At 40.5% G+C, this 17204-nt stretch overlaps 1 protein-coding gene across 5 annotated transcripts in view; it reads left to right on the top strand.

Moving 5' to 3' along the window:
- The window catches only part of LOC112562624 (phosphatidylserine decarboxylase proenzyme, mitochondrial-like), a 20673-nt gene continuing 3469 nt past the window's right edge, over nucleotides 1-17204 (top strand). Inside the window, exons 1-6 of one of the 5 annotated variants that reach the window (XM_025235980.1) lie at nucleotides 1-154; nucleotides 1438-1529; nucleotides 2291-2430; nucleotides 15713-15949; nucleotides 16163-16451; nucleotides 16980-17140. In XM_025235980.1, coding sequence (XP_025091765.1) covers nucleotides 135-154; nucleotides 1438-1529; nucleotides 2291-2430; nucleotides 15713-15949; nucleotides 16163-16451; nucleotides 16980-17140 — 939 coding nt within the window. In that variant the 5' untranslated portion in view covers nucleotides 1-134. Of the gene's footprint in view, nucleotides 155-1437; nucleotides 1530-2290; nucleotides 2431-5563; nucleotides 7442-7488; nucleotides 10093-10400; nucleotides 11003-15385; nucleotides 15595-15712; nucleotides 15950-16162; nucleotides 16452-16979; nucleotides 17141-17204 lie in introns of those variants that run through there. The other 4 variants (XM_025235978.1, XM_025235977.1, XM_025235979.1 and 1 more) reach the window with 4 other exon arrangements.

The raw sequence follows: 17204 nt of genomic DNA, 5'->3' as shown, positions 1-17204 counted from the left end.
GATTTTAAATAACTGTCAACAGTAACAGCCGCAGCTTAAATGGTGAAAATAACACGCGTTCTTTTGAAGCAACATGTGTAGTATTGCTGCAATCGTGATAACCCAGATACAAACCGTTTGATAATTCATCCACGATGGCAGGCACGTTCGCGAGGTATTTTACAGTCCATACTTATTCCTCATCCAATAACTATTTCGGTGTAGGCTTTATGTCAAGAAGGAAGAATATTTCTTTTTTTTATTTCATCTAACTTTCGTTCTGCTCATTTTTATTTTACATATAAGTTTCTTTAGTTTTTCGTATTCTTGCACTCAACAGGATTTGTTGACTTCACCTTGACAGCACCCAAATAAATAGCACTAGAAGACAAAGTGCTCAGAATTCTCGCTTATAGTACAGATTTAGTTCCATAGTTTTACATTTTATTGTCATTGCCATTTTTTGGCGAGACTGATTTCTGGTCTACATTATTGTGCTGTTTGTGATTTAGTTGGTATCCGTTTCAGAGAATAACCTTTTCCCCAATGAGCTATGATTAGCAAATCATTAATTTAGATATGGCAGAAAGTAATGCTTTTTCAAATCAGAGTAATTCGTTTTATTATGACAATCGTCTTATTATAATTAAAACCGCGTGTTCTTATGATGAAAAATACTCATTTCATCACCGTGCTCATAGCAACTATAAACCTATGCATGAAGTTTTAGAACCATATAAAAGTGTCTTCTTTGAACATGACAGCAGTTGTGTTATTTGTCTTTGGCGTGATTAAAAGAATGACTTTCTTTAAAGAAAGTTTATTTTATTCATTTTGTATTTGGAAAGTCTTCAAACCTGTCGAGTCATGCCAATTTTAAAGGTGTCTTGTCAACTGGGCAATTTTTCATTTTGTAACATTAATCTTGATTTTGGATAATAAAAGTAAAATCATGTCTGGTAAGATCTATCAACCAGAAGAGTTTTTGACATCGTAAAGTGATGTTCATTTATAATATTGGAATGCATATATGCATAGGACTTTGCTTTATGCTAAGCAAAATATTCTGGCTAACTATAGTCAAACAGCTATATTTATGGGACAGATGAGTAAGATATTCCAAACTGTGAAGAGTTAATCTCATTCACATTGGAAAGTAATTGTGTACTTTTGTGAAATTATAAAATACAAAGCATGTACATACAATTTTTCTGCAAATACAATCCAGATCTAGGCATAGCTACATTAACATACACATTTATTACTATATCCCACCTGCATAATGTATCATTATGACATATGTATTTAGTACATATGATTCATATAGTACATACATAAGCAAAATACTATATGTATATATAATGCATACTATGCTCCTATTTTATAGACAGTCTTATAATAGCCTGTTCTTATATCCAGTTTGCCAACTTTGATTACTGTCAGTTTTTATTTTTTCAGGTTTGTTCGGGTCGCTAGTCAGCCCTGTCCAAGATGCATGTGCAGCTATAGTGCCCTAACCTTGAAGACAGCGAACATACGCTTTATGTCAAGTATGTAACCAAAATTGTGCTTTCTGAGTCCAGCCTACATTATTGCATTGGCTGTAGTGACAAACTCCTTGGAACACCAGATGACATAGTCTGCATAGATAGAACTATGGATCCAGATTGGAATCTTATCAAGAATGTTGATCATGAAGATTATAAATGGGATAGTAGATAGGACTTGTAGGATGCCTTCTTTGATAGTTCTCATCTTGGTTTGGCGTTTCCTGTTTTGGGCCTTTCTGTTGGTGAGGTACTGACAGAGCCATCCAATGTATTCTGTAGATCTATAACAATGCATTTTTAGCTCAAAAATTTTCCTTTCAGAGTTTATCCTAAGCTTTTTGTAAAATACTGTGGTATGGTGTTTTTTCCATCTTGAAAAGCATCTTCTGCTTCCAGTGCTAGATAAGCACATGAATTTTCAGCTACACATATATTGCTCCACAACTTAAGGAGTTTAAATGGTTTTGAAGACTATTACAGTCCTTAATGTAAAAATAAGCTTGATATAAATTGCAAATTATAGCAGTAAAAAGCATTTTGTAATGTTATGAATATTTTACACTGCACTGAACTATGTCAAGTTTTGAATTCTTGTCTATAAATAAGTTTGAATGTTACTAAATAACATTTTTTTTACAAATTTTATTTTTTGTAATACATTTTTATAATCAGAGTAAAATAAGTTGTATATTGATACTTTTTAATATTTGTTTTTTATTATTCATAAATTTCATGGAAAATAATCTTTGACTGTCTTGAAGATGGTCACAGATTGATGAACGTTCAAGAAAGACATCTTCCTAAAAAGAAGTGGAAGCTACGTACACTTGGACTTGCTTTTGGTAGCAGTACAGTTGCCTATTTACTCTATCACCAGGATGCAGAAGTTAAGAACTTGGAGGTGAGTCATGGCAGCGCATGTCACCATGCTTTCTTCTTGCAGTTTTGTCATGCTTACAGATTGCCAAATCTTAAAGCTAATGAGTCAGACGAAGTTAAATGCAAAGTTGCTGATAAGTTAATAAAACAGTTTGTCTCAACACTAAATTTTGAATATTTTTGAGAAAAGTATATTTAGTTTGTTCCTTGTTACTGCTTGAGGAGCATAGTGTCACAACACCACCTCGGCAGAGAGCCCGGTTTTGGGCAGCCCCTCTCAGTTGGGCCCAGGTGGTTCCGACGTCTTTTGCCTCGCTTTCTACTGTTCTTTTCCAAGTCTGATTTGGTCTCCCAACTCTCCTCTTCCCCTGAGGGTTCCAGTCAAGTGCCTTCCTGGCAATGGTGTCAGCTGGTTAGTGCAGTGTGTGTCCTATCCAGCCCCATTTGCGCTTTTTGATGTCTTGACTAGTGGCATTCTGGTTGGTTCTTTTCCACAGGCTGCTGCTGGAGATCTTTTCAGGCCATCTTATTCCCAGAATATGGCGTAGGTATCAGTGGGTAAAGGTCTGGAGCTTGTTGTTGTCACTCTCCAAGTGTCAGAACCATACAGTAGGACAGTTTTCACATTGGTGTTGAAGATGCAGGCCTTAGTGTGGAAGGATAATGCTGGAGAGTTCCAGATGGGGTGTAGACTGTTAAAAGCATGCCTGGCCTTGTTAATGCAGCTTTTGGTGTCATTGTCCGCTCCACCGCCCTTGTTGACAATGCTTCCCAGATACACAAAGCAATCGGTTTCCAGGATGTTCTCTCCTTGAAATTGGATTGGAAGTTCCTGCTTATTGTTGATTCTCATCACTTCGGTCTTCTTTCTTTTGAAAAGTTTATTGATCGACCTAAATTTATTTTAAATCTCTTGGATCACTGAAGACTGCTTCTAATTGAAGAGCTATAGGCATGTTAATGAAGCCTTGTCATACAGTGACCCTAATTTTACAAAATTGCTAAAAATAAAGTCTTGACCTTTTTCCAAAATGTAGATGCAAATTTTGAGAATGGGAGTTACTCGGATTTTGGGAATTAGCACTTGTAATAAACTTAACTTAGTTATTTGAAAATAGTTTTGCACTTAGGTTAGCCCTGAAAAATCAAAGCACACATTTAAAAAGTTGCTTAGTTATACAGTTTGTGGTATTGTTAAAGGGGAGAGTGATGATCATCATCGGTTTGAAAGATAATTTCTTTGACATGTTGGCATCATTCAAGGAAAAGCAAGGTGTATTGTATGGATTTGAGGACTGAAACATGAGTTTAGTGCATATTTGAACACATGTTGATCAACTCCATGATTCTGCTACATTAATGTGGAGTGACTAGAAGTCACCTGATAATAGTGGTTTCATGCAAGGCTTAGTGTGTTGTTAAAAAAAAACCTTCACATTTATAGGACGCAATTTATTTCTGAAAGTGTTTAATAAAATGTAACAAAAATATTTGTTGTAAATAGTGAAAAAAGAATGATGATTCATTAAGACTACTCATTGTAAATTGCTGATTATGACCCTTGAACTTTCTTTACAGCAGAATTAAGGTTTTGTAGATCTTTGCTGTCGAGACATAAATTTCAGTGCATAAGATCCTTTATGGGGAACACTCAAATACTGTGGGGAAAGGGAGGCAGATGACCAGGAACTGCATGATGTGCATAGAGTTAAGAAATATGTACAATGAATTTGAGTTACAACAGAACTGAACAGTGTCATTGTGATGTCAACCTTCCCTGCATCTCCATGAAGTTTTGGGCCTTTGTGCCCTTTGGTGGATTATCATTAGATATATATATATGAATAATTACAGCCCTTTAACTGATGTAGCATACTATTGGTGACTACATTCAAGAGGGCATCCAAGGTGTGGTGTTTCAAAGCATAATTTTTAAGGTTGTCATGATGATGATGATGCTTTTTATCTACATGTGGAGCTTTTACACATTTGTTCATAGTTCGTTTATATTTTGTTTACATTTGCATCATTTTAATTTTAACCTCTTTTAATTTCATCAAAGACTATAAAAAAGTTTGATCTAATGAAGTTGGGATTTCAATACATCTAGATATCCCAATCTAACTGCATGAGGCAGATAACAGACCACAGTGGAGACCCTTTTTTTCATCTGCTTCATTATTTTTTTCCGCTTATTTATCTCTGTTACCACAAAGTTAAAGGGCAAAACACCTTACATCCTGTTCTAGCTATGGCTGAGACCCCTGTCACGGTTCAGATGTCAGAGCTTCCCATGCTATTATGCAACAAATGCTGATTTCTTATGAAATCTAGAATGGGTGATTTTGTTGAAGTTTATTTTGGGGTTTCAGTTTCCCCAGGAGTGGTTGATTATTGTGGGTGAATGCAGGAAATATAATTATGGTTGCCGTGCCTGGCTTCCTTTAGCAAGATTTTCAAAGTGACTGAGTCAGCGTTTGCCCGTTTCAACTGCCTTTTGGTGGCTGTTCACACATTTTGTGTTGTTAAAGTACTTTTTAAAAAAAACTTTGCCACTCTTTATTTTATATTTAGCACCTTTTTATCATGCTTTGTCAAAGGGCCGTCATGGTGCCCCAGATTTTTGGGATAGAAATTTTACTTGGGGAAGTGACTGACAGTTGATTCTGCTTCTCTAGGTCCATATTTTTTAGTTTGAACTAGTAAAATACCTATCTCATTTCACAATAGAAAAACAACTGGTTTATCTTTTTATCAGGCGGATATTAGGCGTTTAAGCCAATGCAATTCTATTTTGCATGCTGTAGCACGTGACTTGACAGTAAATCCAGAGATTTGTGACCTGCTTACCTCGTTAACACAATTAGTTGTAAACGACATCAACTGTGGAATTCTTTTACTGAAAAGTCAGCTTTGTTTGCAATTCTTATGTTTTGTTTGATGTCTGTGTTATCCCCTTGTCTTCACCTGCTTACAGGACTGGCTGCTTTTGCAGTGACAGCTGTAGCTGCTGACTCGGCCTTAAAACACCATTCCCCCACCCCACCCACCCCACCCACCCCACAAGCCCTTCTGCCGAGACGTAAGTGAGCGGACAAACTCGCAAAAGGTGGTGGTGATGGTGAGGTGGGGAGAATGGGGAAGATGGGAAGCGATGGACATTGAATCGCTGTGTAACGCGCTGACTGTGGCAACCACCGCGGTGGCTACTTAATTAACACCAGTTTGCGACGTCTGCTACAAATACTGTAGTCAACAATCGGGCGTTGTGTTTACTTCAATAGTTTAAACTACAGATACATAATAAATAGGGCAGTCCAAAGTCGATTAAGACCGAGCATCGGTCGACGGTTGGGGCAGTAAAGCAGGATGAAAAAGTGTTCAAGGTCTCCCTTGCAGGGTCGGCATCTGAACATGAGGTCGCAGCATGGGGCCTGAATCACGACTGACAACTATATAATGGGTGTAGTACACGTTTGACTGGCTTATTGCACGGTTGACGTGGCAGTATTTTTCTTAGTAGTTATCTTCAGTTTTTACACAGCCTTGGCGGCGCTAAACAACAGGTGCGACATGCACTCGCGGTCTGAAAGTTATTGTTACAATACTTGGCTGTTGCCACGAAACTACATGATGTACAGGTAAAACTGCATGTCCAACCGTATCGAATGCCCCAAAACAATACTTGAATTTTACAGTGTTCGGCTGTTAGGACAATACGTCTGAGTGTGTGTGGAGGGGAGATAATGTTTGAAGAGGGAGGGGACGAGTTAATCATCTTGTGATGTACAGGCAAACCTGCATGTCTAACCGTATCGAATGCCCCAAAACAATACTTGAATTTTACTGTATCAGTGCTCGGCTGTTCGGACGTAATACGTGTGTGTGTTGTGGGGAGGGAGGGGACGAGTTAACCATCTTGTGATGTACAGGCAAACCTGCATGCTGCTGTCTAATCGCATCGAATGCCCCAAAACAAGGATGCAATGCACTTTGAGACTAATGTATCTGGAATTGTTTAGGTTCTTTATCCTCCACTTTGCGTATGATCAGAAACATTTGCAATTATGGATTTTATTTTATGTTGTCAACGTTTTCAGTTTCTTCCTAATGCGCGTGTTTCCCCACCGGAAAGTTTTCTTAGTGACAGCATATCTTTTCAATCGCATGATATTGCCCTTTGAGCTCGGCTGCGGGCGGAACTACATTATTTATCCATCGCACCAACATCAGTGAACTTTGTTATTATTTGCTTTCGTCGAAACGATGGCGCGGTCATTGACAGTGTTGGACTGGTTTACTCGTCGTTCGTGTTATCGCTCTCCACCAACCTCAAATTCCTGGGTGAAGTGCAAAGCTGTCCCCCCTTGAGGTGATCATGGGCCGGTCCGCCTCACGCGATGTAGGGCAGCGCAGAAACACTGGCTGTGCTACGGCATGCCACCGACAAGTGTGGCGCTAGGAATATGTTAGCGGTTAGCTGAGAGACGATGGCTCTCCCACAAACTGTAGATCGAAGTCGGTTCGGGTCAAACAAATCAGCTGTACATATCTATGTATAATAATGGCATCGGGTGGAGACCGTGGCACCATGACCCTATAACAGACTTAAGGTTTGGCTAATCGAACAAGACTGCCACAGATAAGCAGACGACCTCGATTGAGGGAATGGGCAGACTGAATCATCGGGGAAGCGGTCAGTGTGTTGTCATCGTCGTTGTTCTGTCGGTGTTGTGCTGGCGACCATCCTTTCTTCTTAAACATTAAAGCACGATTCTGTTCCGTCACTTTTCAATGAAATTGGTGGCTGGAAGGTGTGGAATATTTCCCCGGCAGGTGCTTTCCACGATCGGTAGCCGGTGAAAACAGAGTGGATTTGTGGAGGGCAGGATTGGTGATAAGGTTCAGTCTTGCAGACCTGCAGGTACCGGCACTGCTGGCAGCCAACCCAGGAAGTCCAGGCGATACCTCCCTGGGTACCAAGCAGCCCGGGGGTAAACGAAGCAATCGTACATCGCGTTCGCAGCACACAAGTAAGTAGCAGCTCTGAAATAAATCCCAGTCATCGTTGTCAGTGCGCACTATTTAAGCGCAGGTCGGGGTCAGAGTAACGATGACCCATCGCTGACCTGATAACAACGCCGCAAACTTGCCCTTTCAGGTACACGCACAGACCTTTCTGTGTGGGGCGGATTGTGGGGTGAAAAGGGTATGTGTGGAGGGGTCTTTATCTGTATGTCCAGCATGTTTCATTTGTTTCCCACAAGCCGGCCTCTCGCCATTATCTCAGAAGTTGGCCTTGTTGCTTCTTGACATAAACTGAAAGACTTCTGCACTGGGCCAACTGCTGGTACACTGGCAAGTCGTCCGTGAAACCACGAACTTGTAATACACGTCCGTGGTGAAATTCTTCCTGCTTTCCACGACGCTTCATGGTTACGTGGAAAAGTGAGCTACTCAAAAAAAAAAAAAACAACACGATCGAATCGCACAGCCACTACTGTTTGCCGTTCTGTACAATGAAAAATATGACGTGGAAGCCAGACTATCCTTTATTCGATTTGCAAGTGATTAAAAACTGAGAAAAATTTTAATCTGAAAAATTTCGGGTGACGATCAGTGTAGTTATTGAGTATATGGCAGGCCTGTTGTAAGAATAATTAAAATAATTTCAGAATAATTAAAATGACAAGTATAGCTTACCAGATTTACAAGAATTAAGCTGATTATTTTTCCTTTGAGTCGGATGACTTAAATGCTCTGCTAGAATGACAGGAGGTAAGACACACACCAATTGATCCTCACTGAATGAGATTACATATTAATTAACAATATAGAAGTTTGTTTGAAAAAAACTTTGGTATGTGAAATAAACAACAAACTAACTAGTCGACATGCAAAGTCATTTGCTCAGGAGGAGTATGTGCTTTTAAAAAATACACCAGAGGCCGACTAGACTATAGCTTAAATCGTTAGGAAAGATATGTATGACATCCGGTCTGACTCTTTTTTTATGATGTAGTTTTCAGTGTTGCACAATCCTGCATAACTAATATTACGAGATCAGTGCTGATTTTTGACTGTGCAGTCTAAATTAGCCTCACTGCCATTTACCCAGCAATGACAGAAGACACAAATCTGTAAAACAACTCGTGCGCTAGTTTACTAGCAAGAAATTTCAGTTCATATGCAATAAAATAAGGTCTGCAGTAAAGTACACAATGAAACAACAGAGAATATTTTCATTTCTATTCCTAAATGTCTCTACCCATTACTTCAGTTTTGCAATCACACAAACTTTACCAAGCCTCTTTATTTAATATAAGTCTTGTGCAGTGATTACCAGTAAATCATTCAGCTACACTAGACCCTAATTGTCTACTCTTTTTTAAATTCAGCTCACACCCTCTGTACCCTGACACACATCAGTAGATCATAACAGCACTTTGATATTATTCTAGTTACTTTCCACTAGTTTCAAGACATGTTTATTTAAAGGGAGGATTAAAATGTAGTCCACTCACTTCTGCGTGTGCATTCATTTTTTATAACCTATAGAACTTTAAGAAATTCTGTTTCAAATAAATGAAAAAAGTTTTGTAGCTTAAAGTGTATGTGTAGACCCTCTTAAACAGTTTTAGTGAATAGCTTTTGCTGAAATATCTTTATTCTCTGAACCTGAAAGGTATGTGTGCACATAATGTTCCAGAGTCTGTCCGCATTTCAAGAGCAGGGCCATGCATCTTTGATAGGCGCTATAACCTCTAGTGTTATAGATTTTCCTCTCAAACAGCTTGAAAGCAAGTTTTAAAAGATTTTGCCAGAGGGGTTAGATTTCTGCCTTGCTTCTCTGGATATTTGAATAACCAAAAGCCATTCAGGTGGTAGATTTCAATGAATGTTTATGCTGTTTTGTGCTTTTTCTTTGAGATGTACTGATAAAAAATGGGGAACACTCTATTTGCAAGTATACAAGACTAACGCTTAAAAGGTTTTATTGCAAAGTTTCAGTGTTGCCGTAGACAAATTCACTGGGCATAATTTAAAAGGTCTGAATTGTGGGAAGTCTTTAGTTCAAGGAGGGCAACAACAGTCAGAAAAAATAACCCCTGGCGTTAATGGCATTTATTTGCCTATAACAAGGACATGGCACTTAAGTAGCCTTGCAGAAAATAGGAGGGAGGTGGAGCTATGTATCTCAGATTCAATTGCTTTTCCTCAAGTTTTGCTGCAGGGTAACCCTCTCACTGCTTGCAGAGTGGATGCCTGCCCCCCTAATTCACCCCCCACACACACACCCTTGTAATAATATTTCTGTTTCATAATCTCTCAGTATTTGATTACCTTCAAATACCGTGGTGATAGTCGAGTGACTAATGTGCTTGTGTTACCACTGAAGTAACCAATCGCGACAGCCATCCAACTTGTCCGTCTACTGCACTGAGCTCGAAAGTTCTAGATTAGTGGAAAGTGCACCGGGAGCTGCCTTACGATTGGGTGATCAACATGCATAAAGGTGCGAGTCCCTCTTGCGCGTCACCTACATCTTAGAAGATAGCCAGCAGTTGCGGTGGTGCTTTATAATTTTTTTAAAGTTTTTAAAGATATACAAACGAGTAAACGTTTTGATTTGACGGACTACCATTGACCTCCATAGCTCGTGCAACTCGGACAAGCGATTACGGTACGGTACTTTCGCATCGCTGGTCACTTTTGAAATGTTCAGACATCGCTAAAGATAAAGAAATTGATTTTTCCGACTATAGCTGCAGTGATGAGTACTTGTTGACTATCAGGCAGGAAACCTGCAGTTGTTTACTATTCCCGAAAATGTTAATCGCTAGCCGCACGCACGTGCGCATGTTTGTGTGTGCATGCGTGTGTGCGGAGTTCGCAAGACTGAGAGAAAGGGAGAACGCGGCCCACTAACTTCTTATACTAATGTGCAGTACTTCTTGCTGATGATGATCCATCTTGTTTCTTTTTCCTTAGCACGATCACGGCCTTGTCAAGACTCCTTTGCCATCTAAGCTGTGTCTGGGTTACAAGAACTCTCTCAGATCGCAGGACACTAGTAGTGTTAGAAACTCAGTAAGGTTTTTGTCGAGCACTGATCCAAACATAGGCATTGCCCTTTCAAAGCAGCTAGCGTGCACCGCGCGGTAAAGACTTGTCAAGAGTTGGGGGCAGTCTGCCGCCGTTCGTCCAAGACTTCACGGATGACTGGGGGCACGTTGTACATCAGTGCGCAGGACCTGAGGATGGTGCACGACCAGGCCTGGCTCTTCTCCATGCTGCTGGTGGCGGTGATTGTGGGCGGCATGCGGACGACGCGGCGCGGCTTTTTGCGGACGCTGCACGTGTGTGCAGGTGAGCTGTGGGGCAAGGTGTGCGTGCTGGCCCCCCATCACGTCATCGCCTCCACGCTCAACGTCAAGATGCCGTCCAGTGTTCGACGTCAGATGAAGACAGCTCATCGCCACGTCGTCAGGATGCTGATAGGCAAGAGGGCGCTGCTGGGCTCCCGGCGCCTAGCCTCCAAGGGCAAGCACTCGCACAGTGCCAAACATGGCAAGAAGCGGCTGAACAAGACGGTAAGAGGTTCACACGAGACGTAAATCCGTCAGTGTAGAGAGAAAAAAAAAACTATGACTCACTGTGCAGAAGATCGTCGCCGATAGTCTTTAAAGTATAGAGAAAGTCGTTTCATTTTAACTTTTAGAATGTTTACATTAAAGGACAGCCTTGAAGAAAGACACACAAGACATTGCAGACAACTGCTAGAATTACCTTTTGTTGCCGTGATATAGTCCTAGTTTCTGGCACGGCGTTAAACCCAAACAAACAAAAACTTTATTAACAATGTATTTGTTGATGACGCAGTAAACTTCTAATTCAAAAGGCAAGGATTAAAAGGTGGACTAGAAGGAAATCTGGTGACAGCAGGAAACAGGGTTTGTAGTTTGCCGAACCTTAGTGTTTACATTTAGATTTGTCCAAGTAAGGACTTGTTAAAAAATGGATTATATTACCCTTGTGGTCCTCACAAGCCTTTATGTTGGTAAAATATTACCACAAAGCCATTTTGATAAGATTATCAAATCCGCGTTTGGTCATATTCACACGCCGTATAGATGACTAGGGGCCAGAATACGGACCATTCTCTATTCCCCTCCTTAGCCAGATTCCATTTGAGTCACATGATTGGCAGGTCTCATTTACGATGTTTCGCGGAACTTTTCTCCCATTTTGACTGTAGACCGGCCAGTTGGTATTTAAACTCCGCAATAGCCCAGTGACTAGCTTAGTCTGTAGACGAGAAAATGAAATAGGATGCAGTTTAGTTTGATATGTACTTCATTGTAAAAGAGACCGTGTGTAAGAAAGGCAAGCGGCGAGTTGGTTTACAGCAGGATTGGGAGCCTTTTTTTTTCTTTCAAGAGCCATTTTGATATGTATAACAAAATTCGTGGGTCATACAAAATCATCTACTTAAAACTTAGCCAGCTCTGTTTGGTTAAACTGTAGTTTTGCCGCCGTGTGTTGAACGTGTGCAATCCCAGCCTGCCTGGCTTCTGTTCTCTGAGACACCACAGTCTGTCTACACACAAACATTCTTGCATATGCACAAATTCATAAACCCAAACGAATTTTCCAGCAGATGCTTTTTCATTTGCGTATCCAGGCAGTTTTGACGATTTAAAAAAAAAAAGTTATTGGATGAAGAAGTGTCAACAACCGACATCAAAACGGAAGTGGTCTACCCTAGAGTTGGGACGAAGGTCCCATGCATGCCTAATTCTCCAAAATCATCCATAAAGGCGTGCAGCAGACGAGAAACATACGTGTATGTCCAGTCATGTACTCGTATGTGTCCTGTGTATCCCGTAATAGACGTCCCTTGCTTATCCTTCGAAATTTATGCTACTATTATTGACTTTATATATATATATGTTGCTACGAAAGAAAACGCATTTACTGAAATCTGCGTCAGCCTTGTAGGGCCGGATCAATTTTTTTCGCGTGGGCTGGATGTTCCCCACCCCTTGTTCACAGGTTCTTGTGTACACGTGCTGCGGATAACCTGCAAGGGTGACAGTCGCTGGCGTGACGGCGAGCACCCGATCGTTTGCTTGTTGCGGTGAAATGAGTTTAGTCTAGCGACTCCATTTTTGTTTGTGTTTTTGTTGGACGCAAGGCAGTCACTCTGCCAGCATCTGCAGTTTTGTTTAGTCCTTGTGTCGTTGTTAGATGTACAATCGATGGTTTGGGATCGCAAGAAATGTGCTGGCTGTGCTGTATTTAACGCAGAACTTTTTCTCCACACACCTGGCTCTACGAATGAAAGGCAGGGCTTCTGCTAAGGCTAAATTGTTTGGGGTCCCAGGGACCCCTTCTTCAGATTTTTAAGGGGTCCCTGTTCTTTGCCCAAATTTGAATGGGACCCCATTGACGAAAATTAAAGGGGTCCTCCAAACTTTTAATGCGTACTGTATGCAATTTTTTGCGTAAGCAGAAGCCCTGGAAAGGTATGGTGTAAGGGGGAGAGTATCCGAGAAGTGACCTCCCTTGCGTCATCTGCTGTTTGCGGTCAGTAGGTTTATGGCTGGTCACCAGCCTGAGGAGAAGGGCCGGTTGGTGTGTTTGTGTCGTTGGTGCTCAGTACAGGGTGGTTGAAGCGCGCAGGCGGGTGACGGGTAACGTTATCGCTAGGTATAACGAGCGTACGGAGGGTGCGCTGTGATCAGCACCTACAGGGATCTGGCCTGACCTGGCGACCGTGCATTACCACTAGCCATTATATAGCCGCTGCTGGGATATAGCCTTAGTTGCTGGCTCGGCACCAATCCCCCCAACCCGCGCGCACCACTAGCCCTCCAGCCCCCGATGTAGCAATCAGACCTTTGGGATCTTGGAGCATTGTGGGTTTGAGAGAAGGGAGGGGTGAGAGCAAGCGTTGGCTCATCTTTGACGGGAATCATGACGTTAACAGTTCAGGGAAACATGTAGCCTGGACATTGACAGTGTCTTTCATGGTTTATTTCTGTTGTCTTTATGGGTATTACTGCTGTTTTAAGTAGTGTACCTGTGGGTCTGTTGCTGCTGTCTTTCATAGTGTCTCTGTGGGTCTGTTGTTGCTGTCTTGAATGTCTTTTCAAACACACACACACCACCACCCCATCTTTCCCTTGCCATTGAAGCCTACAGCAGCACTGAAACATGTCTGAAGGTTGTCCCAGATCTTGTGCTTTTATTTGTTTGAATCCATTACATCTAGCTGAAATCTCTTTAAGTAGCCATTTCCTTTAGAGAATCTTGAATGTTGTTTTACAGGAACCATGCATACATTGACCACAATAAAGATGTATTTAACTTTTCCTGTAGATCATAAATAAATTACCCTTGCCTATTTGCACCCAGACAATCTTACGGTCGTTAAGCTTTAATACTAATGATTTGGAAGTCAGATTTCACTATTCACACCACCTCCAGAGCAACCTTTCTTTGCGCACACAATGGTCTTCTCTCACGCACATAGTAAATGCCTGATTCACATGTAGTCTTCTTGTTTGATGTTTTTATACGTAAATGGACAAAGGATGACCCAGTTTTAAGAAAAGATAAATATTTAACTTTGGAATTACTAAAAATCCAAACATGGTCTAGTCCTCTTTAGTGATTATTCTTTACTTAGCTCAGAGAATAAAGGTTCAGCATTGGTTCATTGACGTAGTATTCTTTGCTTACATTTCTTGCCAAAACATGAGGCTGTTCAGTTTTTTTTTTAATGATAATAATAATACTCTGAGTATCCTCCATCTTTGCATCTTCTGTTAAAATAATGAAATCCCATCCACTCCTTTGGCTGGTACCCATTCTAATGTGGGAATAAAGACAGAGTACCCTCTCCCCACACTTCCTCTCCCATCGTACCCTGTGCAATAGATATTCCTGTATATTTCAGACGATTTTTTTTTTTTAAAATGTTTTTAAAGATTCTCCTATCTCTTAATGGTGACTGCATAAATGACATTTAGTCTTGTTTGAGAAATATTTACGCTCGTTCAACTTTTCCTTTGATGCTTTTTTTGAACCAGTCATTTGGTTTCAGTGATTAGCCATGGCCAGTTTTATCCATTCTACAATATGAATAAAAGAATCATGGTATCATTCTCCTTAACCCTAAGGTTAAGCTGTCTGAAAGCTTAAAGCCAAAGTTTTGGCTTAACCATCAAAAATCTCTATTGATTTATGTGCCTAGGATGTCTTTAAAAGAGTTTTGAGTCTCCAGTCTTAAGTTTAGCCACTTTCTCATGCTTGTGGAAGGGATAGTCTTAATGTTTATGCAGCACCTATAAGAGTTGCTGACCTACATGTAATGCATTTTTATCTCATACAGTTCATGTTGGTCACTCACACCATCAGACCACATAGTGTATCTGGAAAGATCCAGTGATCCTTGTACCCTTTGTTCTAAAGCCCAAGTCACTGTGTTTGTATGAAGAGGTCGTGACATAGTTGATCAGTTTAATCTTTACTAGGTTGTACTTTTAGATGTACCGATTGGGCATAGCAATTTATCAACTTAAGTCATTGACCTTCTCCACTAAACAGCCAGCTTTATGAATCTTTGACCTATGTGATCGTTGCCCTATGTATCACCTGTTAAGGTAGGAAGATGTCTGAGCAGTGGTGCCACCTTTGTCGATGTCATTCTGAAATTGTGATCAAAGATTAGAAAGCAGGGTCATAGCATTTGTCCCATGCCCAGTGGACTCATTTTGGTTTACGATGTCACCTCGATTTACTTAGTGCTATGAATACAGTGTGACCTTATGTAGGTCTTTTCCTGATGGCTGGGTGTAAAATTAGAATGTGAAAATGTTGTTGGCCACTTCTCAGTGATGTTGCTGGAATGGGAAGGTTGGTGTTTTACTGGACATGTCAGAGGAAGCACCATGAAAGGTAATTAAATAGACATTCTGATGGATGCTTCAAGCTGGGGAATTTTTGAAAAAGAAAGTTCCTTACATACCAGTTGAACTGCTAATCTCCTTCAATGCCAAACGGCTCCATGTATGCATCTTTACGACTTCAGCGTAGAATTATTCCATGGAGGAAAAGGCTTTTTCGCTGTTTCTGTGTGCAAAGATATTCTCTGAGACAAAGAGAATGCAAAAGCTGTGTAAGTTGTTGAATTTTTGGTGCATTTTAATGACTGAAATATAAACACTTAATATCTTGCAACTTTAAAACCTTAAAGTTTGTATTTTGTTTGAAAACAACACCAATGGATGTTACAGGTAACCCTTTATCGGAAAATGCCTTTAAAGGCTATGTCACGATTATGGGGACGATTCAACGAGTTGGAATTGCCCATCTTCCTGCGGCGGCCTCTTTTGAGTTTGTATATCTGGATGTTTGGATGCCGTCTGGATGAAGCTGAGGTTGAAGATCTGCGACATTACAGAAATTTAGGAGAGTTTTTCCGTCGACAGCTGAAGCCTGATGTCAGACCAATTGATGATAATTATGTCCTGGTAAAGACTTTCTACCGTTTAGATATAGTTAAATTTTGTGTATTCTTTTCTGCCAACCTGTCATGAGATAGCTTCTGAGCTACCTGTTAGGCATTTAATTTCAGTAATGAATCAATCAGTTTTACAGTCTAAAAGTTTTTCTAAAACTTGAAGATAACATGACATGTTGATATTCTTCTGTAATGATGAATGTGTTTGGCTTTTTTACCCCAGACAAGCCCCTCAGACGGAAAGATTTTACACTACGGACGAGTGGAGAATGGTATTTTGGAACAAGTGAAGGGAGTGACATACTCTTTGCGGGGTTTCCTTGGTCCACAGACTTGGCGTGATGCCAAGTCCACTAACATCAACCACATATCTGACACGGAGTATCAAGAGGAGTTAGGCATGCAGCCTGACCATGATCTCTTTCACTGCATTATCTACCTTGCCCCTGGAGACTACCACCGCTTTCACTCCCCAACCAACTGGGTTCTCCACCACCGCCGTCATTTCCCAGGTGAGACTGACACCAAGCTTGCTTTTTGATTTTTCCAGTTCTTTATTTTTTATTTTTGTTAATCGTTATTTTACTTTGAGAAATAGGAATTGTTACATGTCTTTGGACGTATAATTATAGGAATCCAGTTCAGGCTATGTTGCTTAGCTTTTTTTAATCACCAAGGCCAAATTCGGAAAAGAATAGTTGCATAGATGTTGTAAATCATTTTGTGAAAATAGCATATAAGGAATTGATATTCCCACAACAGCCTAGTTGTGTTATGTCAACAGAAATCAGATTAATTTGAATAATATTTATAATGCTATGACAGTTATAGAAACTTTCAAAGAAAGCTATTGGCTTTTGGCTAGGTGGTGGTATTATTTTTTTAAAGTCTGTTTTAAAGAGAATGGGGGCCATGCAATTATAAAAAGATCATAAATAAGAAGAGACTGCAAATTAATTGTGAAGTTTTAACCGAAATAGCCAGCTTTTGCAGAGCTGTGCACGTGCAGATGCACAGTCAAGAGACATTGTCAATTGCAGGAGAACTTCTGAGTGTCAACCCTGGCATTGCACGCTGGATTCAGGGTCTGTTTAACTTCAATGAGCGAGCCGTGTACACAGGAACATGGGATCATGGTTTCTTCTCTATGTGTGCTGTTGGTGCCACCAATGTAGGCTCTATCAAGATCTATTGTGATGAGGTAGGTACTGTCGTCAGTCATCTGTAAAAAATAACCTGGAACTTTCTCACAGATGTACTTTTCT

This window comes from Pomacea canaliculata, linkage group LG4, assembly GCF_003073045.1.
Source record: "Pomacea canaliculata isolate SZHN2017 linkage group LG4, ASM307304v1, whole genome shotgun sequence".
NCBI classification, from domain to species: Eukaryota; Metazoa; Mollusca; class Gastropoda; order Architaenioglossa; family Ampullariidae; genus Pomacea; species Pomacea canaliculata.
This window is presented reverse-complemented; position numbering and strand designations above follow the sequence as displayed.